General features: G+C 42.8%; 2 protein-coding genes across 2 annotated transcripts; one reads left to right on the top strand and one right to left on the bottom strand.

Annotated features, from left to right (window-relative positions):
* The first annotated feature begins 3,150 nt into the window (after positions 1 to 3,150).
* LOC116573917 (olfactory receptor 10H1) lies at positions 3,151 to 4,098 on the top strand. The gene has a single exon (XM_032314326.1). The coding sequence runs from the start codon at positions 3,151 to 3,153 to the stop codon at positions 4,096 to 4,098; it is 948 nt and encodes a 315-aa protein (XP_032170217.1).
* A 12,033-nt stretch (positions 4,099 to 16,131) lies between these two features.
* On the bottom strand, positions 16,132 to 18,633 carry LOC116573911 (olfactory receptor 10H1-like). Its single transcript, XM_032314314.1, is given in 3 exon segments — positions 16,132 to 17,177; positions 17,180 to 17,307; positions 18,572 to 18,633. Coding segments are annotated over 2 exon segments (1,164 nt in total). The 5' UTR covers positions 17,298 to 17,307; positions 18,572 to 18,633.
* Positions 18,634 to 24,016: the final 5,383 nt, after the last annotated feature.

Consider the following 24,016-nt stretch of genomic DNA (forward strand, 5'->3'; position numbering starts at 1 on the left):
AATGAGTGATTAAATCTGCTTTGGGAGGAGAATGTCCAGGATGACATTTAAGCTGAATCTTTATTTATTTACTTACTTGTTTATTATTTTATTTTTTCAGTGTTCCAATATTCATTGTTTATGTAGCACACCCAGTTCTCCATGTAATACCTGCCTTCCTCAGTACCCAGCACCAGGCTCACCCATCCCCCAACCCTCCTCCCCTCTAAAACCCTCATTTTGTTTCTCAGCGTCCATAGTCTCTCATGTTTAATCTCCCCCCTCTGATTTCCCCCTCTTTACTTTTCCTTTCCTTCTTCTAAGGTCCTCTGTGTTATTCCTTATGATCCACAAGTAAGTAAATCAATAATAATTGATTCTCTCTGCTTCACTTATTTCACTCAGCATAATGTTCTCCAGTCCTGTCCATGTTGATGCAAAAATTGGGTACTCGTCCTTTCTGATGGCTGAGTAATATTCCATTGTATATATGGACCACGTCTTCTTTATCCATTCGTCTATTGAAGGACATCTTGGCTCTTTCCACATTTAAGCTGAAGCTTAAAGATAAACAGGCATTTGATGGGCAGAGAAGGGATAGAACCAAGATTGGGGCAGAGGAAACGTGCTAAGAAATTGCTACTGCACTATCTAGATCATTGCTTTCAACCAGGGTTGACTTTGCCCCCATGAGAACATTGGTGATTGCCTAGAGACATTTTTGGTTGTCACAACTAAGCAAGGGCTGGTAGGAGTCAAGGATGCTGCCAAACACCTGATAAGGCACAGAATGCCCATCATCACCACCCCAGCAAAGAATGATCTTGCCTTAAAAATCAAGAGTCCCACAGTTGAGAAACCTTGCATTAGATGGTGGAGAGCCACTGGAAGCTTGTGAGCACAACTCATGACACTGGTCTCACCCATTCAGCCTCGTCTAGGAGGTTCTTATTTCCAAATTATTGACTTTGACTCACCTGTCAGAGTGGCAGGACTGCCTGGGGGGTTGTTGGGGGAACAGTCCTGGGGACCTATGGCCAGGTGCTCACCCAAAAGTGGAGGAAGGGTGCAAGGGACTCCAGGGAAGGGAAGCCAAGAAACTCTGGAAACTGGTGGTATTTGGAGAATGCAGCCTCTAGTCACCAACAGTTGCTCCCCCTTCATTTCTCACTATCAACCTGTCAGGGCTTGACAGGGAACTGTGGCCACTTAAGAGGGCATTGGCCACTTTTTCCTGATTTTTTTTAATTGTGGTAAAGTACTATAACATAAAACTTACCATTTTAGCCATTTTATAGCATACAGTTCAGAGGCATTAACTACATTCACAGTGTTGTGAAGCCACCACCTCTATCTAGTTCTAGAACTTTCTCATCATCCAAAGGAGACACTGTGTCCATTAGCAATCATTCCCTACTCTCCCTCCCCAGTCCCTGGCAACCACCGATATGCTTTGAGCTCCTGCAAGAATGAATATTCATAGTAGCACTATTCACAATAATGAAAAAGTGGAAGCAATCCAAATGTGAGTAAATAGACAAAAAAATGGACAAAAGTAAACAAAGTAAATAGACAAAAAAAAGTAGAAAATGGTTTATCCATGCAGTGGAATATTGGTCAACCATGAAAAGCAACAAAGTTTTCAGAACGTTACATACTACAATGCCGATAAACCTCAAAACCAGTAGGCTGAATGAAAGAAGCCAGATCCCAAAGGTCACATAGAATATAATTTCATTTAGATGAGTGCCCAGAACAGGCAAATAGAGACATAAAGATGATTGGTGGTTTACACCCTTTAAAGTTTATATTGCCTAATAAAAAGATCATTGTAAAATGGTTAAGTTACTCATAAAGAAACATGGAAATCTCATTAAATTGAAGTTATTTCCTGATCACAGACTATGTACACAGACTATGTACTATTTACTGTATTGATTTACCATAGGTAGTACTTGGTGTGTGTCAGGTGACCTTCCAAGAAACTCATTTATTTCTCATAACAACTCTTTGAAGTAGGTAGGGGGACATGGAGGTACAGAGAGGTGAAGAAACTTGCTCAAGTTTACGCAGTAGGCAGAACAAGAATTCAAACTCAGGTTGGCTGGCTCCCATGTCCCCTGTCTGATGGCCATGTTGTGTTGCTTTAGAACATATAGACTTCCCTCATAGGAGCTGGAAAACAACCATAATGTTATTTCTAATCAGCCTCCTGCTTCTGACTCCCTGCATGGGTAAATCCAGGGGAAGAATCTGATTTAAGTTAGAGGGGCAAGCTGATCCAAGGAGTTGAAGTCATGGGGAAAGGGTATCTTGTGGTCTCTGAGGCTATGGAGAGAACAGGTTTATCAGAAGGGAGTAGGGAACCCAGGGACAATGGGTGGAAGCTCCAGTGGAAGAATGTTCTCATTTTGGTAGGCAATCCAGAAGGATAGTGAAAGGCATAGTCTTTGGAGACAGCCAGGCATGGGTTCAAGTCTTAGCTCTGCCATTTTGACAGCATCAGCTTGAGCCAGTAGCCTAACCTCTATGCACACCAATATTCTCAATGAGTATGCTCAAGATACTCAAAATGCTGGTGATAAAAACAGCACCTTCTTTATTAAAATAATGAGAGGGTTAAATCGTAAGAGGCCCAGGGTGGGAATTCTATCAATGTGTTAACCTTAAAAATAAAAACAGTTATTTTACCAGCAAAAGATGTGTTTATTTGGGAATAAAAGGGAATCACAATCCAGTGCAAAAAAGCTGCTGAAAAATCGAAGGCAGGTTGAGGGGAACAAACAAGAGGTAGAATTGTTAAGAAGAACAGGGGTAAGATAGCAAAGCTGTTATTAAAAGTCCATTAGAATAAATGGAGAATTCAAAGTATAGTGGTTTCTCAAAAGGAGAACTGTTAGGGGCAGGAAGTAGTATCCATACCCAAGGTCAAGTCCACCTCTTCCTGTCTTGTTGTCCAGTTTGCAATCCACCAGGAGCGGCAAGGTATGAGAGCTCTTCCTGCTGAAACCTTCCAGTGCATTTTAGTGAGGTTTCCCTCTACTAATTTTCACAAATGCCAGCGGTCACTGATCAGGGGCAGCTTCCTGAGCCATTCCAGGTATGGAGAAAGCCTTTCCCCATCCAGTAGCTGACCTCTCTCTGTCACACTTCATCCCAGATACAGCCTCTATGCAGAGAAGCAACTTCTCAGTGGTGACTGAATTCATACTGGTGGGTTTCTCCACCTTCCCCCACCTTCAGCTGATGTTCTTCCTGCTGTTCCTGCTGATGTACCTGTTCACGCTGCTGGGAAACCTGCTCATCATGGCCACTGTCTGGAGTGAGCGCAGCCTGCACACACCCATGTACCTCTTCCTGTGTGCCCTGTCCATCTCCGAGATCCTCTACACCTTGGCCATCACCCCGCGCCTACTGGCTGACCTGCTCTCCACCTACCATGCCATTGTCTTTGCGGCCTGTGCCAGTCAGATGTTCTTCTCCTTCATGTTTGGCTTCACCCACTCCTTCCTTCTCACCGTCATGGGCTACGACCGCTATGTGGCCATCTGCCACCCCTTGCGCTACAATGTGCTCATGAGCCCCCGTGGCTGCTCCTGCCTGGTGGCCTGGTCCTGGGTTGGTGGCTCTGTCATGGGGATGGTGGTAACCATGGCCGTTTTCCGCCTAACCTTCTGTGGACCCAATGAGATTCACCATTTTGCTTGCCATGTGCCACCACTGTTGAAGCTGGCCTGTGGAACTGATGTACCAATAGTGGCCTTGGGTGTGGGCCTGGTGTGCATCACTGCCCTGCTGGGTTGCTTTCTCCTCATCCTCCTCTCTTATGCCTTCATCGTGGCTGCCATCTTGAAAATCCCTTCTGCAGAGGGCCGGCACAAGGCTTTCTCCACCTGTGCGTCCCACCTAACTGTGGTGGTCGTGCACTATGGATTTGCTTCTGTCATCTACCTCAAGCCCAAGGCTCCTCAGTCTCTGGAAGGGGACACTCTGATGGGCATCACCTACACGGTCCTCACACCCTTCCTCAGTCCTATTATCTTTAGTCTCAGGAACAAGGAGCTGAAGACTGCCATGAAGAAGACCTTCCTCAGCAAACTCTACCCAGAAAAAATATGATGATCTGGGAGGAATTACTTGGAAACAGCTTAAATCATGTTATCAGATGCTACCATTAGAAATGCAATAACCAGGGCGCCTGGGTGGCTCAGTGGGTTAAGCCGCTGCCTTCGGCTCAGGTCATGATCTCGGGGTCCTGGGATCGAGTCCCACATCGGGCTCTCTGCTCAGCAGGGAGCCTGCTTCCTCCTCTCTCTCTCTTTGCCTGCCTCTCCATCTGCTTGTGATCTCTGTCTGTCAAATAAATAAATAAATTCTTAAAAAAAAAAGAAATGCAATAACCTATATTTATCTGATGCTTTAAGGTTTACAAGGACCTTTGAAGGCAACATTCAACTGTACACACAATGGTTAATCAACTTTAAGAGTGTATTAAGATGTATGAGATGGTGATACACAGAGAAAATCAGATTTCATGATTCTTACCTGCTGCAGGACACTTTACTAGGCAGCATCAAACCTAGGATCTGTTTTTCTCCTGCCAGAAGGTCTAATTACTTCCACAACTATTAATCCATATTATGAAGAGAAATGGAGGATGTCAGTTCCCCACCTTCTACTAGGCAGCAATGGGTACCTACAACATGGATTTTGCAAGGTTACAAAAGACTAAGCCAAATTATAACAGAGGAGAGCAAAGCACCCAAAATTTCAGCATTGCACAGATCTGTGCAAAAGCAATTAGAAATAGTAATAAAGCAGACTCAGAGAAAAAAAATCATGGAAAACTCTGCATTTCAAGTGTGTATCTCCACAGTCAGTTCAAGGAAAAAGTCCCACTGTGAGAAATCACCTGTTGTGTTAAAAAGTGATGTGAAGATGAATGGATAAAGATGTGGTATATATATACAATGGAATACTATGCAGCCATTAAAAGAAATTAAAAGAAATGAAATCTTGCCATTTGTGATGACATGGATGGAATGACTGGGTGAAATAAGTCAGTCGGAGAAAGACAATTATCATATGATCTCCCTTGATATGAGGAAGTTGAGAGGCAAAGTGGGGGTTTTGGGGGTTAGGAAAAGAATAAATGAAACAAGATGGGATTGGGAGGGAGACAAACCATAAGAGACTCTTAATCTCACAAAACAAACTGAGGGTTGCCGGGGGAGGGGGTTAGGGAGAGGGTGGTTGGGTTATGGACACTGTGGAAGGGATGAGCTCTGTTGAGTGCTATGAAGTGTGTAAACCTGGCTATTCACAGACTTGTACCCCCGGGGCTAATAATACATTATATATTTATAAAAAAAATTAAAAAATGTTAAAATCGCATGTTTTCTATATATTTTTGATGAATATTTGGAATATACCAAATAAAACACAAAACCAGCTAGAGAACAACAACAAAAAAAGAAAGAAAGAAAGAAAGAAAGAAAGAAAGAAAGAAAGAAAGATAGATAGATGGGGCGTCTGGGTGGCTCAGTGGGTTAAAGCCTCTGCCTTCAACTCGGGTCATGATTCCGGAGTCCTGGGATCGAGCCCCACATTGGGGTCTGCTCGACCCGAAGCCTGCTTCCCCCTCTCTCTCCTTGCCTCTCTGCCTACTTGTGATCTCTGTCTGTCAAGTAAATAAATAAAATCTTAAAAAAAAAAAAAAGAAAGTGATGTGGAACACAGGCCAGTGGGGAACTCTTTGTTGAGCCACAATAAATGCAGAGTCCAGGATAGAGGGATATCTCATGATCAGATCAGCTTAATGCTTCCTTGTAGGCATGAGGAGGGATTTATACTACATAATATTACATAATATATATAATTTGTTGAAAATATGTATATTTAAGAGAATAACAAATACTACATAATATCACTTATATGCAAAACCTAAAAAAGGTGAACTTGTATAAAGCAGAGTAAAATTGTTTGTTACCAGGGGCTGAGGCGGAATTGGGAAGATGTTGTTTAAAGGTACAAATTTGCAACCAGTAGATAAATAAGTCCTGGAGGTCTTACCCAGAGCATAGTGATTATGGACAACAATACTATATTGGTAACTTAAAAGTTGCTAAGAGACTAGATCTTAGTTGTTCCCACCACAAAAATGAAATGATAATTATGTGACATGATAGAGGTATTAGCTAATGATACAGTAGTCATCATATTGCAATATGCAAATGTATCAAATCAACACATACTATACCTTAAACTTACACAATGTTATGTGTCAATTATATCTCAATAAAAAAAGGTTTCCTTGAGGTGCCTGGCTGGCTCAGTTGGTAAAGTATGTGACTCTTGATTTGATTGACTCTTGGTTTGATTTTGAGGTTGTGAGTTCCTGCCTTATGTTGGGTATAGGGATTACTTATAAATAAAATGTTTAAAGAAAGGTTTAGAGCGTATCATGTTTAGCGAAATAAGTCCTTAAATTGTTTCTGTATATGAATTCATGAAATTAAAAAAAAAGATTTTATTTATTTATTTATTTGACAGAGAGAGAGAGAGATCACAAGTAGGCAGAGAGTCAGGCAGAGAGAGAGGGGGAAGCAGGCTCCCTGCCTAGCAAAGAGCCTGACAGGGGCTCCATCCCAGGACCCTGAGATCATGACCTGAGCTGAAGTCAGCAGCTTAACCCACTGCGCCACCCAGGCACTCCTGAATTTATGAATTATTTTAAAATAGCAATTTATCATAATACTTAATAGACACTAGCTTATGGTGTTACTGTTGTACATAATAATACATGTAATGAAAATGCACAAAAATGCACAAGCAATACATTTCAAATTGGCCAAAGCTAATAAAAATACATTTATTCATATTTAAGTTGAATAGTAAACAATTTGTCATTTGTCCTAAAGTTGAATGCAGTTTTTCTTTACAACTTGAGCAATAAAAATATCCCATGTTATCATGAAGTGGGAGGATGTAGGAAACAACTTCAGTCAAAAGTGGGAAACCCAGACCGTCTTCCTTTGCAGAATGTACACTGCACTGCATATTTCCTGTTCCCCCTCATGTACATTATCTTATTATAGCCTCACAAGAAGGGATCAGGGCACATAAATTCACATCCACTCCATTTGACAGATGGGAAACTCTGGGTTAAAATGTTTGGATGACTCATACAACATCATGCAACTTAGTAGGGCCAAGCTTCTGTTGTAGGTCTTTTGTGAATCCCAGTCCTGACCACCAAGCACTTCACACAGCATCTTCCTACAGTGGGTTTTGTGGGTTGCCTGTCCATGGAGGACTAGTCTATCCTCAAACCAAACACTCCAGAACTCTGAGAGCCTTTTATTTATTTTTCTATTTTTTAGTTTTTTAAAGATAGAAATAGAGTGCAAATGGGGTAGGGGGAGGGAGAGAGAGGATCACATGCAGGCTCCAGGCTCAGCACGGAGTCCAATGTGGGGTTTGATCCCATGACCTGAGATCATGACCTGAGTGGAAACCAGGTCAGATGTTCAGCCAGCTGAGCCACCCAGGCGCCCATCCTGTGAGCCTTTTAAACCACACAGGTAGGAAATTATAACCCACCATGCACTGGAGCAAGAATCTTTGGGAGACTGATGGGCTGTTTCTATAGATTCAGGACTACCTCATTATTTTAAAGTAAGTTTGGTTTTGCAGTGAATTCCTTTCACACTGAGTTAAGATGCTCCACTTTCCCAGTAGCGTAGCCAACCTGGACCAAAATACAAAGTAGCCTCTTTCATTGTCTTCATTAAAGGCCAGTTGGCCTCTGATCCTGCTGGTATCTAAATGGAAAGAGAACCTGGAAGGCGGCTGGGTACCCACTGTGAGTCAGACCCCCAGTGTCTTTTGCTAACTCATTGGGATCTCTTAGGCTATTAGCTTTCTGTGGTCAGGAAATCTGTCCATCTTGCTCATCATCACATAACACCAACATGATACTTGGAAGATATAATTCGTTAATTAATAAATATTTCTTGGGTGGACCAATGTATTCCCTATAATACTGAACAAACCAGAAGGCTGGCTTATAATATCTACTGTGAGAAACCTCATTGTCCTCCAAAGCAGTGGGAGACAGTGTTGGGGGGAGCTGTGTTTGAGGTCAGACTGACCAGGGTTTGAACTGGCTACTTATCTTCCTACCAAATTAGATTGGCCTCTTACAGATATATCCCATATCTGTGCAAAAAAAGTATATTCAGAGCAGTGATATTATTAATTATAAAACATATTAGATATACTCATTAATGAAACATTGGTAAACAAATGTTGGTTTATTTATACTTGGAACACAAAGTGGCCATTAAAACCATCTGATCCTTGAACTTCATCAGTGTTCTTCCTTCCTGGGGGGTCCTATCAGTATCAGGGCTTTATGTATACTCTGCACACAAGTGACCCCCAAATTCTTATCTTCATCTCTATCCAACTGCCTATGCAGTATCTCCACATGGTTATCTAGTAGGCATCTCAAACAATGTGTCCAAACCCTAACTCTTGGAAGTTCTCAGTTCTGTTATCATTCTCTCTTTCTCTATCTCTGTCTCTTTCTCTCTCTCACACACACAATTCTTCCACAGTCTTTCTTATCTCAAAAAACAGCAACTCAGTCTCAAATCCCCAAAAACATGCCTGTTCAAAAATCATAGAGCCCTTCTCTAACCCTACCACAGAAATTAGAAACACCTCAGCCATATCCTATGTCTCTTTATCTGGTTATTTCCCGACATGTGCTTATTACCACCTGGCATATATCTGCTTATTGGATGTTGTCTGTCTCCACCTACCAGAATGTTTTTTGAGGTAGTCAGGGACTCTTGGTCCATTTTTCTATGCCTGCATAGTATATGCGAAGTTCTCAAATATTTGTTGAATAAATCAGTTTAGAAGAATGATGGCAAATGAAGGTAACTGTGAGGTACAATTTTTGTCTATCCGAGCAGAAGGACAAAAGAATTTCAACTTTATTAACACTGTTTCAGTAGGGTGGAGAAACTGGCTCTCCGACTTTGCTGTTTGTGCTTGGGCAGCTCACTTCCCCTCTCAGCCTACCCTGGAGGAATGCACAACACCTACCTTCTAAGACAGTTTTAAGACTGAAGTGAGACAATGCTTGTGAGGGGCTTAGCATGGTGTCTGGCACAAGGATATCCACAGTAGTTAGGATGACTTTGTAATTTCAAGTTTTGTTTGATGAGCTTGGGATCAGAGAGAGGTGTAAGTTGAGGCAATGACCAATTGGAGTCTTCAACTTTGATATATCCATCTTGGTTATCAGTGCTGCAGAAGGAGCTGACCTTCAGTGGAGAGGATTGGGGTCCAGGAGGGGGCACCATTGGGAGAAGTGCAGCTCCAACTAAGCTTCCTGACCTAACCCTCTTCTCCCAGAACCTTCTTCTCCTGGAATATCTTCCTCTCTATGGCTCCTAGCCTCTATGAGTGATCCCCATGACTCATCACTGTGGCAACAGCTAATGGCACTAGACATAGGTGAAACATAGCTCTCTTGAGAGATTAAAAAGATGCTCTGAATTGCAGACATGATTGTGCAGTGGGTAAGGGATGAAGCAAAGTGGCATTGGTTAAATTACATCCTATCTCTTGGCCTCAGTTTTCTGTCATTAAAATGAATTTAATAATAATGTAGTCATCCCTTAGGATAGTTCTGAGAATTAAATAGCATCATCTGTGTAGGGCGATTGACAATGACTGGCATGCAATTGCACTCAATTAATGCCAGCTTTTAAAGATTTGTTCTATAATTATTTGCAGCCTTCTGTGTCTCAAATCCTGTGCTAGTTTGGGGAGTACAGAGGTGGGTACATTGCTCGTCCCTGTCTTTGAAGAGTTTCTAAGTGCTTGATAGAATGACACACAGAGAAATATAGACCAAGGTATAGACCAAACACTAAAGGCCACCAAAAGGGACATGATTTTCACCAGTGCTCCTCAGAGGACACTTGCAAGTTTCTGGAGAATTTTTGGTTATTACAGCTGAAGGAGGGTGAGATATTCTACAATATCTAGTGGGTGAAGGCCAGGGATGCTGTTCAAAATCCTACAAGAGCAAAACCTGCCACAAAGAATGAGCCGTCTCCAAATGTCAATAGTGCCAATGATGACAAACCTTGTTGTATTTATTCAACAGCTATTGAGCACCTACTGTGTGCCAGGCACTTTTTAGATGTCACTAGGGATACAATGTTACACTGATCACACATGACCCCTGATTTCAGTGCTTGTACTTGTTAGAGAAAGATGTAGATATTAAACAAATAATCAACCTACTGAATATATATGGTAAACTATGATAAATGTTATGAGGAAAAATAAAGAAGTTGCTGTGATAGGAGTTGCTTATAATAGCGACGGTAACCTGGAATTGGGAAATCAGGAAAGGGCTTTCTGAGGAAGTGGCATTTAAGGTCATACTTAAGGATGTTTAAGAGTAGGGGGAGGGTGTTTCAGGAAGAAGCAACAACTTGTGCAAAGTTCCTGAGATCCAAGCATGCTTGCTTTGTTACAGAACTGCTGAAGGTGTAGTGGGGCTGGAGAGCAGGGGAGGGCTGGGGAATAGAACTGGAGATGAAGCAGTGATCCAACCACACTAGGGTTTGTATTGTATCTAAAGAGAGATAAAACTATGGAGACAGTAACAAGATGAACAGATGCCAGGGACTGGAGATTGGAGGGAGAAATAAACAGAAGGAGCATAGAGGGTTTTTTAGGGCAGTGAAAATACTCTACATAATACTGTAATGATGGATATATGTCATTACTCACCTCCATAGAATGTACAAAACCAAGACCAAACCCTAATGTAAACTACGGAATCTAGGTGATGATTATTGATACAGGTTCATCAATGATAACTAAGATGATCTCTCTGGTGGGGAATTCTGGTAATGGGGGAGGCTATGCATGTGCTGGGCAGAGGGTATATGGAAAGTCTCTGTACCTTCTCCTCAACTTTGCTGTGAACCTTAAACCACTCTTAAAAAATACAGTCTTAGCAAATAGATAAATACATAAATAAAGAGTATAAAAACAGACCAATGATTTTTTGGTTTTTCCCTTTAGAAAGTTCCCTCCGGCCTCTGGACAGAGATAGTCTGGTGGGGGTTGAGGGGGAGGAGGAGGAAAACACCCTTGAGGAAGGAGCTGGCAAGGGCAAGGGGATCAAGGTCAACATTGGAGAGGAACAGAACAGGTGAGGTAAAGGCAATAAATTGGATCTCTCAAGCTGGCCTTTGCCTCCAGGAATTAGCATTGAAACACTCCAATTAGTACAGGGAGGGATGGGTCCTCTAAAGTCTGGAGATCTCCCCAACAACAGCCCTTCTCTGTGCTCCAGGACTTTTAATCACCTCTCTGGGCTCTGGCTCTGCCTTGGGGATATGGAAGAATGTGGCACAAAGGGGGCCATTAGCAAGGAATGGTAAAGAGCTAGGAATGGAGGGGGTGAGGGAACTTCAGAAAGTGGGAGCTGAGTAATGGAGAGGAGGTGGGACAGGGCCCCTGGGTGTGGGGATGGGGTCCTGGTCAACCCTAGTGAGCAGAGGGGTGGGGGCTGTCTCCACCCCTGTGATGTCAAGGATCATCCCCTAAGATCTTGTGTTTACAGTGACTTTCTGGCGTATGTTCCTATTCCTATTTTCTGTCACCAGATAAGTTAATGATAGCTTCTATTTTTTGGTCCCTTTTAGGAAAAATAAATGCAAGGTTACTGGGGGGCAAGGAAGGGGAAGTCTAGCAGGGCAGGGACTAGGGTCAGACAAATGAGGCATTCACCTTGACCACCAAATTTAAGGGGCAACCAAAAAACTCGGTGATCAAGATAAATCATATTTAATGCAGTATATTAAAAGTCAAAACTAATGCAAAAATTTATGATGAATAGCACATCAACAATTTCGATAAAGATGGGATGAACACTGTGCTTTTGTAGCCCTGCCTCACACATCGTCCTGACCCAGGACTTGGAGTTTAGAATATGTCACTTATAGAAACAATATACATTCACTAAGTTCAGTTTCTTTGGTTGTTTTAAATTTTCAAAACGACTAATACTAAAAAAGCAAAGCACTAAACACATGGTTTATTTAAATTTCAGAATGCATTGACATTGGTCATTCAAACTGGAGTAAGTTGATTTTCTGATGACCACGGGAGCCACACCGACACTTCTTGAATATAATCCAGAAGACATTTTTGCCATCAGCTCTTTCAAATTCACAGTCTCTTACCCATTTCCCAGGTCAACCAGTATACTCCAAGTTGTCTGGATCTGTGACCAGACAAGCTCTGGCTATACCCCAAGACTTGTGTGGGCCAATTAAACATACCTCGTACAGGACAGCTCTAAGAGGAGCAGCTCTTACCATCTGGGACTCTTTCTCATTTTGTAAGGGAGGCAAAGGATCTTGCCAAATATTGCTAATTAACTACCTCAAATCTCAATATAACCCAGGAATCTGGCTCCAAAAGGGGTCAGAGTTTTTTCTCCTTGTAGAAAATTTATTTATGGAATTTAATTAATTGATTTATTAATTATTATGTTCAATTAACCAACATATATAGCACATCATTAGTTTTTGATGTAGTGCTCAACGATTCATTAGTTGTGTATAACACCCAGTGGTCATCACCACAGGTGCCCTCCTTAATACCTATCACCCAGTTACCCCATCCCCCCCTTTCTGTAACCCTCAGTTTGGTTTCCAGATTTTTTTCAGAGCAAATAATTTGGTGGTCAAACATGACAGTATTTTCTGTATTAATACGTCTATTAATGAAAACTAAAACCAGAAATGCTACAGCCAGTTTTGTCAAGCTTACAATGTATCTCTCCCATCTCATCACACTGGGTGCTTCTTCCTAACCTCCCCACCCCCCAAGAACAGCATATCTTTAGTTCTGCCTCATTTCATCAGTGCTTCCTAAAATTAGTCCCTTCTTTCCAATCCAGGTCTTTGTCCCTTCTTGGAATGCACTGGCTTCCTCTCCTTGTAACCTCTGAGAAATCTATGTTTCTGATCCTCAGTACCAACTCAAAGAATTCTAGTTTTTCCATTTCAGGGGCAAGACCTTTAATGAATAGATTTGTTCTCTTTATATCTCTGTTTCCTCATCTTCAAAATGGAGCTAATAATATGATCTTCCTTGTGAAGTAAAGGAACTATTATGTGTTAAATCATTTAAGATTGTACCTATCATTAGTCATCAGGGAAAATAAAATCAAATCACAATAAGGCACACACAATAAGACATAACCATATGAATGTTTATGATCAAGAAGTTAGATATGTTAGTGTTGGCAAGGAAGTGGAGAAACTGGGACACTCAAACACTGCTGTTGGGGATGTAAAATGATGCAGCTACTTTGAAAAACAGTCTACAAGTTCCTCAAATGATTTAACATAGACTTACCATACAATCCCTCAATTCCACTCCTAGTTCATATGCCCCCACAAATGAAAATGTATGTCCACGCAGGAGCTTGAACACAAATGTTTATTGCAGCATTGCTCATAGCCAAAAGTCAGAATAGCTCAAATATCTATCAACAAATGAATGCATAAACGAATTGCAGTCTATCCAAACAATGGCATATCATTCAGCCATAAAAAAGAATGAGACTCTCATGGTTTTGGAGGGGAGGGGGAAGAGAGGTTGGGTGAGCCTGGTGGTGGGTATTACGGAGGGCACGTTTTGCATGGAGCACTGGTCGTGGTGCATAAACAATGAATTCCAGAACAATGAAAAGAAATTTAAAAAAATTAAAAAAAGAAAAGGAATGAGACACTGATTCATGCTACCATGTGAGTAAACCTTGAAAACATGCTAAATGAAAGAAGCCAAACATAAAAAGATCAATATTGCATGACTCCGTTTATTGAAAAGTGTCCAGAACAAGCAAATCTATAAAGACAGTGGATTAGTAGCTGCTTAAGCCTGAAGGGAGGGGAGAAAAGAGGAATGACAGCTAAATGGTATAAGGTTTTATTTGGAGATGATGGAAATGTCTAAATTGACTGTGAGGATTACACATATTTTTTTTTTTACATTTTATTTTATTTTTTCAGTGTTCCAAGATTAATTATTTATGTACCACACCTTTATATCTTTAAGTGGGTGAATTATATGGTAATGTGAAGTACATCCCCATACAGCTGTTTTTTTAAAAGACCACACTTAGCTGATGATAAATGGCCCCCCAAATGGGAAAAAAATGGAAGCTGTTATCAGCATAACTATTAATAAGGAAAGAAGGAAGATAGGATGGAAAGAAAAGAAGAAAGAAAGAAAGCAAAGAAGGAAGGAAGGAAGGAAGCAAGCTCCTTTTGTTTTCAACTCAAATATCTGGCTTTATCTTTGAGCTAGAAGTTCTGTAGACCAGGGGTTTCCAAACTGTCATCATCAGACCAGCAGTCTCAGCACCTAAGAGCCTGTTAGAAATATAATTTCTAGAGCCCTTTTCCAGACCTGTTGAATCAGACCCTTTGGAGTGAGGCCCAGCAGCCTTTGACCTAACCAGCCCTCCAGGTGACTGTGGCATGTTCCCAGTTTGGAGACCCATTGCTCCTGAGGACTCCCTGGGCTGACCCCATACTGCATCCCTGCACCTTGCTGGCTTTTCAACACTGAGCAAGTCCTGAGCCTCACTGTGCCCATTTCCTCATTTCAAAACTAAGTGCAACCCCAAGGGCCTACCTGACTTTGCCTGAGCACCTCCTTTGAAACAAGACCCAGCTTGTGGATGCTTCTCCCAATATACTGACTCCACAACACATGAAAGAGAAATGGATATTGAGGATTTCAAGGGAGTCAGAGAAGGGGAATTTACATCAGGCACTTGATGGCAACTGTAAAAACCTTATAAAATGCCCATTTACATGCCTGTTCTTTCCTCAGACTTCTTTACCAGTCACTGGGCCCATCACTTCCTTTATATCCTGGTCAACTACCAGCAACTGGTTTTTTCTCCTGTCTCAGTCCTTTCCCTCAGCCCAGTCCTCACTTCCTTAGTCCTCTCCCACATCTTTGCCCCATCTGCCCACACTTCTCTATCAAGGAGAAATTCAGATCACCCCCTTTCTTTCTGTAATTTACATCCCCAGACTGGTCATTTGGCTCAGCCAACAAGACAACACATAGGAGGAGATGTCTTTCCACCAAAAACTTGAAGAACTAAAAATGAACAATTGTTTTCTTCATCAAAAATGATTTCTTTCCTTCAACATGATATTCAAAATGAGAGCAATGATGTGTCTGAAGCAGAGGACACAATGCTTGGTACATAGCAGGTGCCCAATCACAGTTTATGTATTTTGGGCAGAGCAAGCACCCCTTATTCACACTTTTGTGATAGACCATGCACATAGGCTTCCCAACCCAGCAATGTAGGCATGACCCCACACCCGCCCACCCCCAGCCACCCTCAGGCACAGGAACCAGGAGGAAGTTGATATACACAATCAATATTGGGGAGGTTGTGACCCCAGTGAATCCAGAAGGAATGAGGTCACTGAGACTGGGGGAAAGGAGAGAAAACAAACATCTAGAATTTAGAGTACTTGCCAAGAAGGCAGATGGGAGAATTCACATTCAAGAATCATCAACAGGGGCATCTGGGTGGCTCAGTTGGTTAAGCATCTGCCTTAGGCTCAGGTCATGATCTCAGGGTCCTAGGACTGATTCCCATCTCGGGCTCCCTGCTCAGTGGGGAGTCTGCTTCTCCCTCTGCCTCTGCCCCTTCCCCTGCTCATGCGTTTTCTCTCTCAAATAAGTAAGATCTTTTTTTTTTTAAGTTTAATTTTATTTTTTTCAGTGTTTCAAGATTCATTTTTTATGCACTACACCCAGTGCTCCATACAGTATGTGGCCTCCTTAATGCCCACCACCAGGCTCACCCATCCCTTACCCCCTCCCTTCCAAAACCCTCAGTTTGTTTCTCAGAGTCCACAGTCTCTCATGGTTTGTCTCCTGAAAGAAGATCTTAAAAAAAAAAAAAAAAGAATCATCATAAGTGAAGCATAATCATTCCCATTTTATAGATGGAAGGCTGAGGTGCCTCTACCCAAAACATCTGCTGCCACAAAAGAAACAACTTCAGGAGCTCTGGGGATAGAGTCTGCTGAGGAAGGTCTTCCTCATGGCAGTCTTCAGCTCCTTGTTCCTGAGACTAAAGATGATAGGACTGAGGAAGGGCGTGAGGACCGTGTAGGTGATGGCCATCAGAGTGTCCCCTTCCAGTGACTGGGGAGCCTTGGGCTTGAGGTAGATGACAGAAGCAAATCCATAGTGCACGACCACCACAGTGAGGTGGGACGCACAGGTGGAGAAGGCCTTGTGCCGGCCCTCTGCAGAGGGGATCTTCAAGATGGCAGCCACGATGAAGGCATAAGAGAGGAGGATGAGGAGAAAGCAACCCAGCAGGGCAGTGATGCACACCAGGCCCACGCCCTGGGCCACTATTGGTACATCAGTTCCACAGGCCAGCTTCACCAGAGGCGGCACGTGGCAGAAGAAATGGTGAATCTCATTGGGTCCACAGAAGGTGAGGTGGAAAATGGCTGTGGTCACCACCATCCCCATGACAGAGCCACCAACCCAGGACCAGGCCACCAGGCAGGCACAGCCACGGGGGCTCATGAGCACATTGTAGCGCAAGGGGTGGCAGATGGCCACGTAGCGGTCATAGCCCATGACGGTGAGCAGGAAGGAGTGGGTGAAGCCGAATGTGAAGGAGAAGAACATCTGGCTGGCACAGGCTGCAAAGGCGATGGTGCAATGGGTGGAGAGCAGGTCGGCCAGCAGGCGCGGGGTGATGGTCAAGGTGTAGAAGATCTCAGAGATGGACAGTGCACACAGGAAGAGGTACATGGGTGTGTGCAGGCTTCGCTCGCTCCAGACAGTGGCCATGATGAGCAGGTTCCCCAGCAGCGTGAACAGGTACATGAGCAGGAACAGCAGGAAGAAGACGGGCAGGACGTGAGGTGGGAAGGTGGAGAAGCCCACGAGGATGAATTCAGACACGGAGCTGTGGTTTACACCCACAGTGGCTGCCATCCCTGGGTGGGGAGAGAGCGAAGGTGGCCTGGTGGGCAGGAGCTCCGGGTCCAAGCTGAACCCAGCCCTGGAGGACTTCCCGGGGGGAGAGGGGGCCTCACCCTGCAGACCATGGCCGGTCCCTCAGCCACCTGATGCTCATGATGACTGTCAGCGCTTCTCAGAGCTGCTTGGGGTTCATGGAAGATTGTGTGCCTCAAGTGCATAGTGCAGGGCCTGGCACATAGTAAAAATTCAGGAAATGATGACAGTAGTAATAGTAATAATAATAATAGCTACTATTTTAAAATCTCAGTGGAAGGAGCTCAGGGTCTCTATTCAACCACACCTGGGTTGAATCTCTCTTCAGAGCTTGTCAGTGCCTCCAGCCATATTTCTAAGTACGAATGGAAAATTAAAGGAAAAAAAGCAACAATTCAGTCTTCTTTTTTTTAACAAAAGTTATTGTGTGGGGGTCTCCAATAAAAATGTTCAAATTGGACGATTCTGGTGCTGGTTGGAATTCCATCTTTGAAAGGTTAATGCAGATCTCGCCATCGCTATCCCCAGTTTGCTGCATCAACTCTGAGCTGTTTGCAAAGCTTAGCAAGCATTACATGGTGTTTTTTTTTCTTTTTTTAGACAAAACTCTACCATGTTATCCACATGAGTGAAATAAATTTGAGAAGCTGTTTTGAAACAGTGCTTCCAACAACTATATCAACAGCAACAATTGGGTTGGTTCCTTAATTTTTTTGAGCTTTAGTTTCCTCACCCCTAAAAGGAAGTTGATTATAATAATATCTAGCTGACAAAGTTGTTACAGGGACTAAATAAGTTTATACATATAACGTGCTTGTTGTGGGGCATGGAATAGATAATAAACATTGGAGAAGTTAAGAGTGAGGACAAGCACGCATGACCAGAATCAGATTCTCTTAAAATGTAGCAACCTATGATTGTATCTCTCTTTTAGTTGGGTATTTAATACATTTTCCTCTTTTGTAATTACTGGTGCCTTAAGACTTAATTCTGTCACATTATTTAATATTTGAGCTTTTATATATATTAATGTACATAGCTAATATATACTTGTATATGTATATTTAATCTGTACAAACACACAAAGACACATGTATATTCCTGTTTACTATACCAAAAACAAACAAAGAAACAAAAAGAAAACAAGATTGGGTTATGGACATTGGGGAAAGTATGTGCTATGGTGAGTGCTGTGAAGTGTGTAAACCTGGCGATTCACAGACCTGTATCCCTGGGGCTAATAATACATTATATGTTAATAAAAAAAATAAAAAATAAGAAAACAAGACCCCAAACACCAAGATCATGTAATTATCATGAAAAAGAACCCTGTGTGAGGCCATAAAGGAAGTGCAGGTACATTCTCAAGTACCAGTATTACAAAGACGCAGGTATCTGACCATTTGACGATGAAACTAGAACTTAATAAGAGGATACCTCAAAATTCCCAAATACTTACAGTGTAAATATTAGGTTGAACCATTTGACGTTGCCACCATTACATACCACTCATTAATCTTCAGGCTAAAAGGAAAATTAAGAAACACTAAGAAATGCATGATAATGAAAAGTTGAAATAACTAAATGAAATGGATTATGTGCTGGATAGAAAAAGGTTATGAATGGAGAGCCAGAAAAATTCTAGTAAGATCTGTTGCTTGCTATATAGTTATATACACCAACAGTCATTTCCTGGGTCTGCTCATTGTCGTGGGGTTCTGTAAGATCCTGCTATTAGAGGGAGTTGGTGAGGGGAGGATAAGAATTTTCTGTATTATTTTTGCTACTTTTTCATAAGTTTAAAATTTGTTAATAATTAAACATTGCAAAATAAGATATCGCTCACTGTTGCACAAAACCTGTCACAATTTAGGAATTACTTTAAACAAGAACACACAAGAGCTGCGTGGGGAAAAATTAAACCTCTATTAGATAAAAAAACACGACAGATCATATGCATAAATGGATGAAAAGAAAAGACAATATAAGAAAGATGTTCATTTTCCCCCCAACTTAATTTATACATGCAATGTAATCTTTGCAGAACTATCCAGCAGGATTTCTTGAGAAAGATGATAATAAATTTATTTCAAAATGTTTATGAAAAAAATAAAGACCCATGAATCGCGGAGGCCGTCTTGAAATGAAGAGTGAAATGTGGTGGAGGGGTGAGGTAATTGCCTTCTGAGACACGGAGACATTCTACAGAGTCTTGGAAACAAAGCAGGGTAGGATTAGTGCAAGGGCAGACAGATGACCAGTGGTTCTGAATGCAGACCTCTAAAACAGAGTTAGCCATTTGTATATGGTTAAGGTCAAACCACAGATCTTTTAGAAAGAAATGAATTGTTTAAGGGATGCTGTTGAGGAAAGTATCTCTCTGTACAAAAAAAACCAAAACTAGACTCTCACTATCCCAATGAAAACAGAATCAAGAGAGATTAGTAACATAATTGTGACATAAAAACAGAGCTAATGAGAGCAAGTGTAACAGGATCTTTGTGCTCTAAGAACAGAAAAGAAGTTCCTTAAACAACAACAACAAAAACACAACACAAACCTTAAATAAAAAATTTTACATCAGATTTATGAATCATATTAACAAAGAGCATCATGGATAAAGTTAACAGATGACAGAGAACAGGAAGTTATTTGCTGTACAGCTGAGCCTATACTTAACAATATGATAGTGTGCAATTAAAAACTTCTTAAGAATATAGACAACAATATTGTATTATAATCATCAAACTTGCTAAGAGATTAGATCCTCATTATTCCTAACACTAAAAAGAAATAATTACTATGTGACCTGATAGAGGTGCTATCACTCCAAGGGCAGTCATATTACAATATATAAGCATACCAACTAAGCATGTTGTACACCTTAAATTGATACAAGTTATCTGTCAATATATTTCATTTTTTATTGATTTAGCCACATGAGGTACATCCTTAGTTTTTGATGTAGTGTTCAATGATTCATTAGTTGCATATATTTCAATAAAAAGAACTTGCTAAGATGATAGATTTCTTTTTTTTTTTTTAAGATTTTATTTATTTATTTGACAGACAGAGATCACAAGTAGGCAGAGAGGCAGGCAGAGAGAGAGGAGGAAGCAGGCTCCCTGCCGAGCAGAGAGCCCAATGTGGGGCTCGATCCCAGGTCCCCAGGATCATGACCTGAGCCGAAAGCAGAGGCTTTAACCCACTGAGCCACCCAGGCGCCCAGATTTCTTTAATGTTATTAACACACACACTCACAGAGGAAGGGGACACAAGGTATCATTTGGAGCTGATAGATACATATATTACCTTGATTGTGGCGATGATATCACAATTATGGGCACGTATGTCCAAACTCATAAAAACGTATACATTAAATATATGAAGATTTTTGTATATTATGTATACTTCAGTCAGACTGAAAAAAAATCCACTGAGAGAGCAGTCTCTAGAATCTACAATGACAAAAAAGAGAAGTGAGAAAACCATGGAGAAAAAAGACAGGATCATGATAGAAAGAGGGCAACAGAGGGGCACAGGAGATTTGCAGCTGAGGAAATGGAAAAGGCACGCAGCAAAGACATGAGAAGCTGATAAGCAACTAGAGGAATTCAATTTAAAACTGCAACACTCTCATGGTTCATCTCCCCATTCGATACAAACTGAGGGTTTTGGAGGGTAGGGGGGTGGGGGAGGTTAGGTGAACCTAGTGGTGGGTATTAAGGAGGGCATGTATTGCTTGGAGCACTGGGTATGGTGCAAAAACAATGACCCTTGGAACACCGAAAAAACAAAATAAAATTAAAAAAAAAGAGTCACACCATAAAATTAAATAAATAAATGAAACATCAACACTCTGTGAATGCAATGAACACAGGCATCCCCTCCCCCCTGTTGGAGCAGCAAGACTTAGAAAGTTGGATTTGCTCTGTGTTGTCCCAGATGTGAGGTAAGTGGACTACAATGACTCTCATGGTACTTGGTGGTTCATGGCCAGATTAAGGGAACACTTACCTGAAGTCGCAAAATCACTGCTCCTGTCTCGGTCTGAAATGCCCACAGAGCTCAGTGAAGGGACGTGGTCAAGGCCATTCACGGCAGCATTGTCTGTGATGGTGGAGAGTTGGGGGACAGTCTGAGAGACCCCCACAACCTGGGGCGTGAAGAAGTAACATGTGGTGAGCCTGAACCATGAAGCTCTAAACAACATGTAAGAAAGAAACAAATCTGACATCCACACAGCAATGTGGATGGCTCTTAAACCATAGCTTTGGGTGAAAAATTAGAAAAGAAGTATATATATATATATACACACACATATATATATTCATATTTATACCTGTATCATTGATACATATATATCTTAATGATACATGCATATATATCTATGATACACGTATCTATCATATACATATATTGGGTACATTTGATGACAAACTTTGAAGTATTTACCCAGGAGCAGAGCTCACCCCCATATTACAATCCTGCTTCCATCCTCCCCACTCCCTCCCCTGGAAGATTGTTATTAAGTGTCATCTCAGAGCCATGGTGAGCCAGTGCTTGGAGGACCCAGAATCCGGTGGAAAATGGACAATTGGGCTGAGTGTCAGAATGGGGTCCCTCATGCAGGAAAGCAGCATTGGGCTACAGGGGCATGGGGCAGCCCAACAATTCCAGGGGTACCTGTCTCAACTCCCTTCTCTACCTCATCCCTTGGCCACCTCTCTGGCCCCTACTCCCAGCCTCTCTGTGCCATGGCTAGCCCTGGCTCTGTTCTCATTCCCTGTCTCCTGGTAAACTGTGCCTGCCCACCTCCCCTTTTGACTCCAAATCTACACTGGCTTCCAGAGTCCATCTTCTGAGACACATGCACCTTGGGGAGTCATTCCAACCCACTTCAAATCCTGGATCCTCACCATGTGTTGGGATAGCCAGAGAACTGCCCTCATGGGTTCTCTGTGGGGATTGGATGCCAAGTGATCAGCACAGAGAAAGTTCTCAAGGAATGCTAGCTGGCATTGTGGTCAATTTTTATCATCGTCTTTGAGCTGGCTGTCACTCACTCTTCTCTTTCAGGTAATGCATATTGGTGCCAACCCCTATTCTGGGGCTCCCTATGTCTATACCGTGGATGACCACACCCAAGCACGTACTTCTACTCCCTTGGGCAACCCACCTCTTCCCCTTTCTTGGCTACAAACAGGCCAACGTATGTGCTTCAAAATGTATAAATGGTACCCCCAAAAAGGGGTCTCTCTTGGCCCTTTGTCTCTGTCTGGCACTTGTTCTGTGTCGTCCTTCCCAGAACAACCCCTGTGCAATGCTCTCCATGGGAATGGAGGTCTCCAAGTGACCCGTCCAGGTATGATTTAAGGAAGGAGAAAGTCCAGGCCCTCATCCTAGCTATGGGCTCTCAGCCAGAACCCCAAGCCAGGGCACACTCGGGCTGGCCCCACATCCTGACCCTGTGCCCTTCCTTCCTCCTCGAGGGGACACTATTCTGCTCATTCAGCTCTCTCTGATTATGCACCGGTGTCAGAGACTCAAGACTGGGCTCCCAGGAGTATAAGCAGACAGCTGAGCACTGCCACATAGATACACAGGTTCTGCAATACACACTGGCAGTGAAACCCAGGAAACACTCAGCCAGGAACAGAGACACTGTTGCTCATTCTGCACCCCTCTACTGAGGATGAATGAACCAGGTGACTGGACCAGAGACCAGAGACCTGCAAACAAGTGTACCATGGTGGGTTGAATAGCATCCCCCTCCAATTCACGTCCGCTGGAATGTTGGAACGTCACCTTATTTGGAAATAGGGTCTTTGCAGATGTAATCAAGGTAAGGATTAAGGTGAGATCATCCTGGATAAAGGTGGGCCCTAAATCCAATGACTGGTGTCCTGACAGGAATAGGAGGGGACACACAGACGGAAGCAGGCTTTGTAAAGACAGAGGCATGCCTCAGGCCACCAGAAGCTCGAAGAGATTAGGAAAGATAATCCCCTAGAGCCTTTGGAGGGAGCATGACTTGACCCTGCCTATTATCTTGGTTTTAGACTCTAGCCTCCAGAACTGTGAGAGAATAAATTTCTGTTGTTTAAAGCCACCTGGTTGTGGGACTTGTCACAGCAGCCACAGGAAATGAATATGGACAAACACAAGTGCACATAAACAAGCAGTGCCCACAGAAGCACACACAACATTGTATAAATGAACACACGTACATGGTGACAAACCCAGTGCCACCCTTCTGGCTCAACACCATTCTCCGCACGCCTGGTACAGAGAACACTTCCTGCCTGGGAATGGACCCTGGCATGCCTGACTGCTGTGGGTCCAGGCTTTGGGGGGAAGGAGGCAGTGTGGGCAGTAGATGGACTCAGTGTGGGACCAGGTTGCTGGGAGTATAACCCCACTCCACCCCATCGCTCTCCCAGCCCCCTTCCTCCAGCCAGAGCCTCCCTCTGCTTTGGATTTCCATGGTCCGCAAAATTTCTCCCTTCTAGCTCCCCTGGCTCTTGCCACCTGTTCCTGGAAAACATTGCTGGAAAGAGCGTTCTTCTTGCCTTGCTTGCAGACTGCTGCCAGGGATGCCGTGTTTGCAGCCGGGACTGGAGCTGTGTGTCCTGCCTTGTGCAGGGCCAGTGGTGTGCCGGGGCCAGCTGTAAGCCAGGCAGGAGCTTTATCTCCCTGGTGCCCTCCCCTGTGATGGATCCCCAGAGGTCTTTCCCCAGAGTCTGGGATGTAGGATGCCAGCTTCTCCAAGTTCAAGGAGGATGACAGGGGCCCTGGAAATGCCCCTTCCTCTCTTGATCTTTCTCTCTTTTTCCTTCCTCAGGTCGTCCCTCACTTCTTTTCTTCCAGTCATCCCTCCCTTCTTGTCTCTTGTCTCTCGTGC

Source organism: Mustela erminea, chromosome 1 (assembly GCF_009829155.1).
Source record: "Mustela erminea isolate mMusErm1 chromosome 1, mMusErm1.Pri, whole genome shotgun sequence".
NCBI classification, from domain to species: Eukaryota; Metazoa; Chordata; class Mammalia; order Carnivora; family Mustelidae; genus Mustela; species Mustela erminea.

What these genes read in the sequence shown, in the direction of transcription:
- LOC116573917 (XM_032314326.1), top strand. Translation starts at nt 3,151, where the DNA reads ATGCAGAGAAGCAACTTCTCAGTGGTGACTGAATTCATACTGGTGGGT.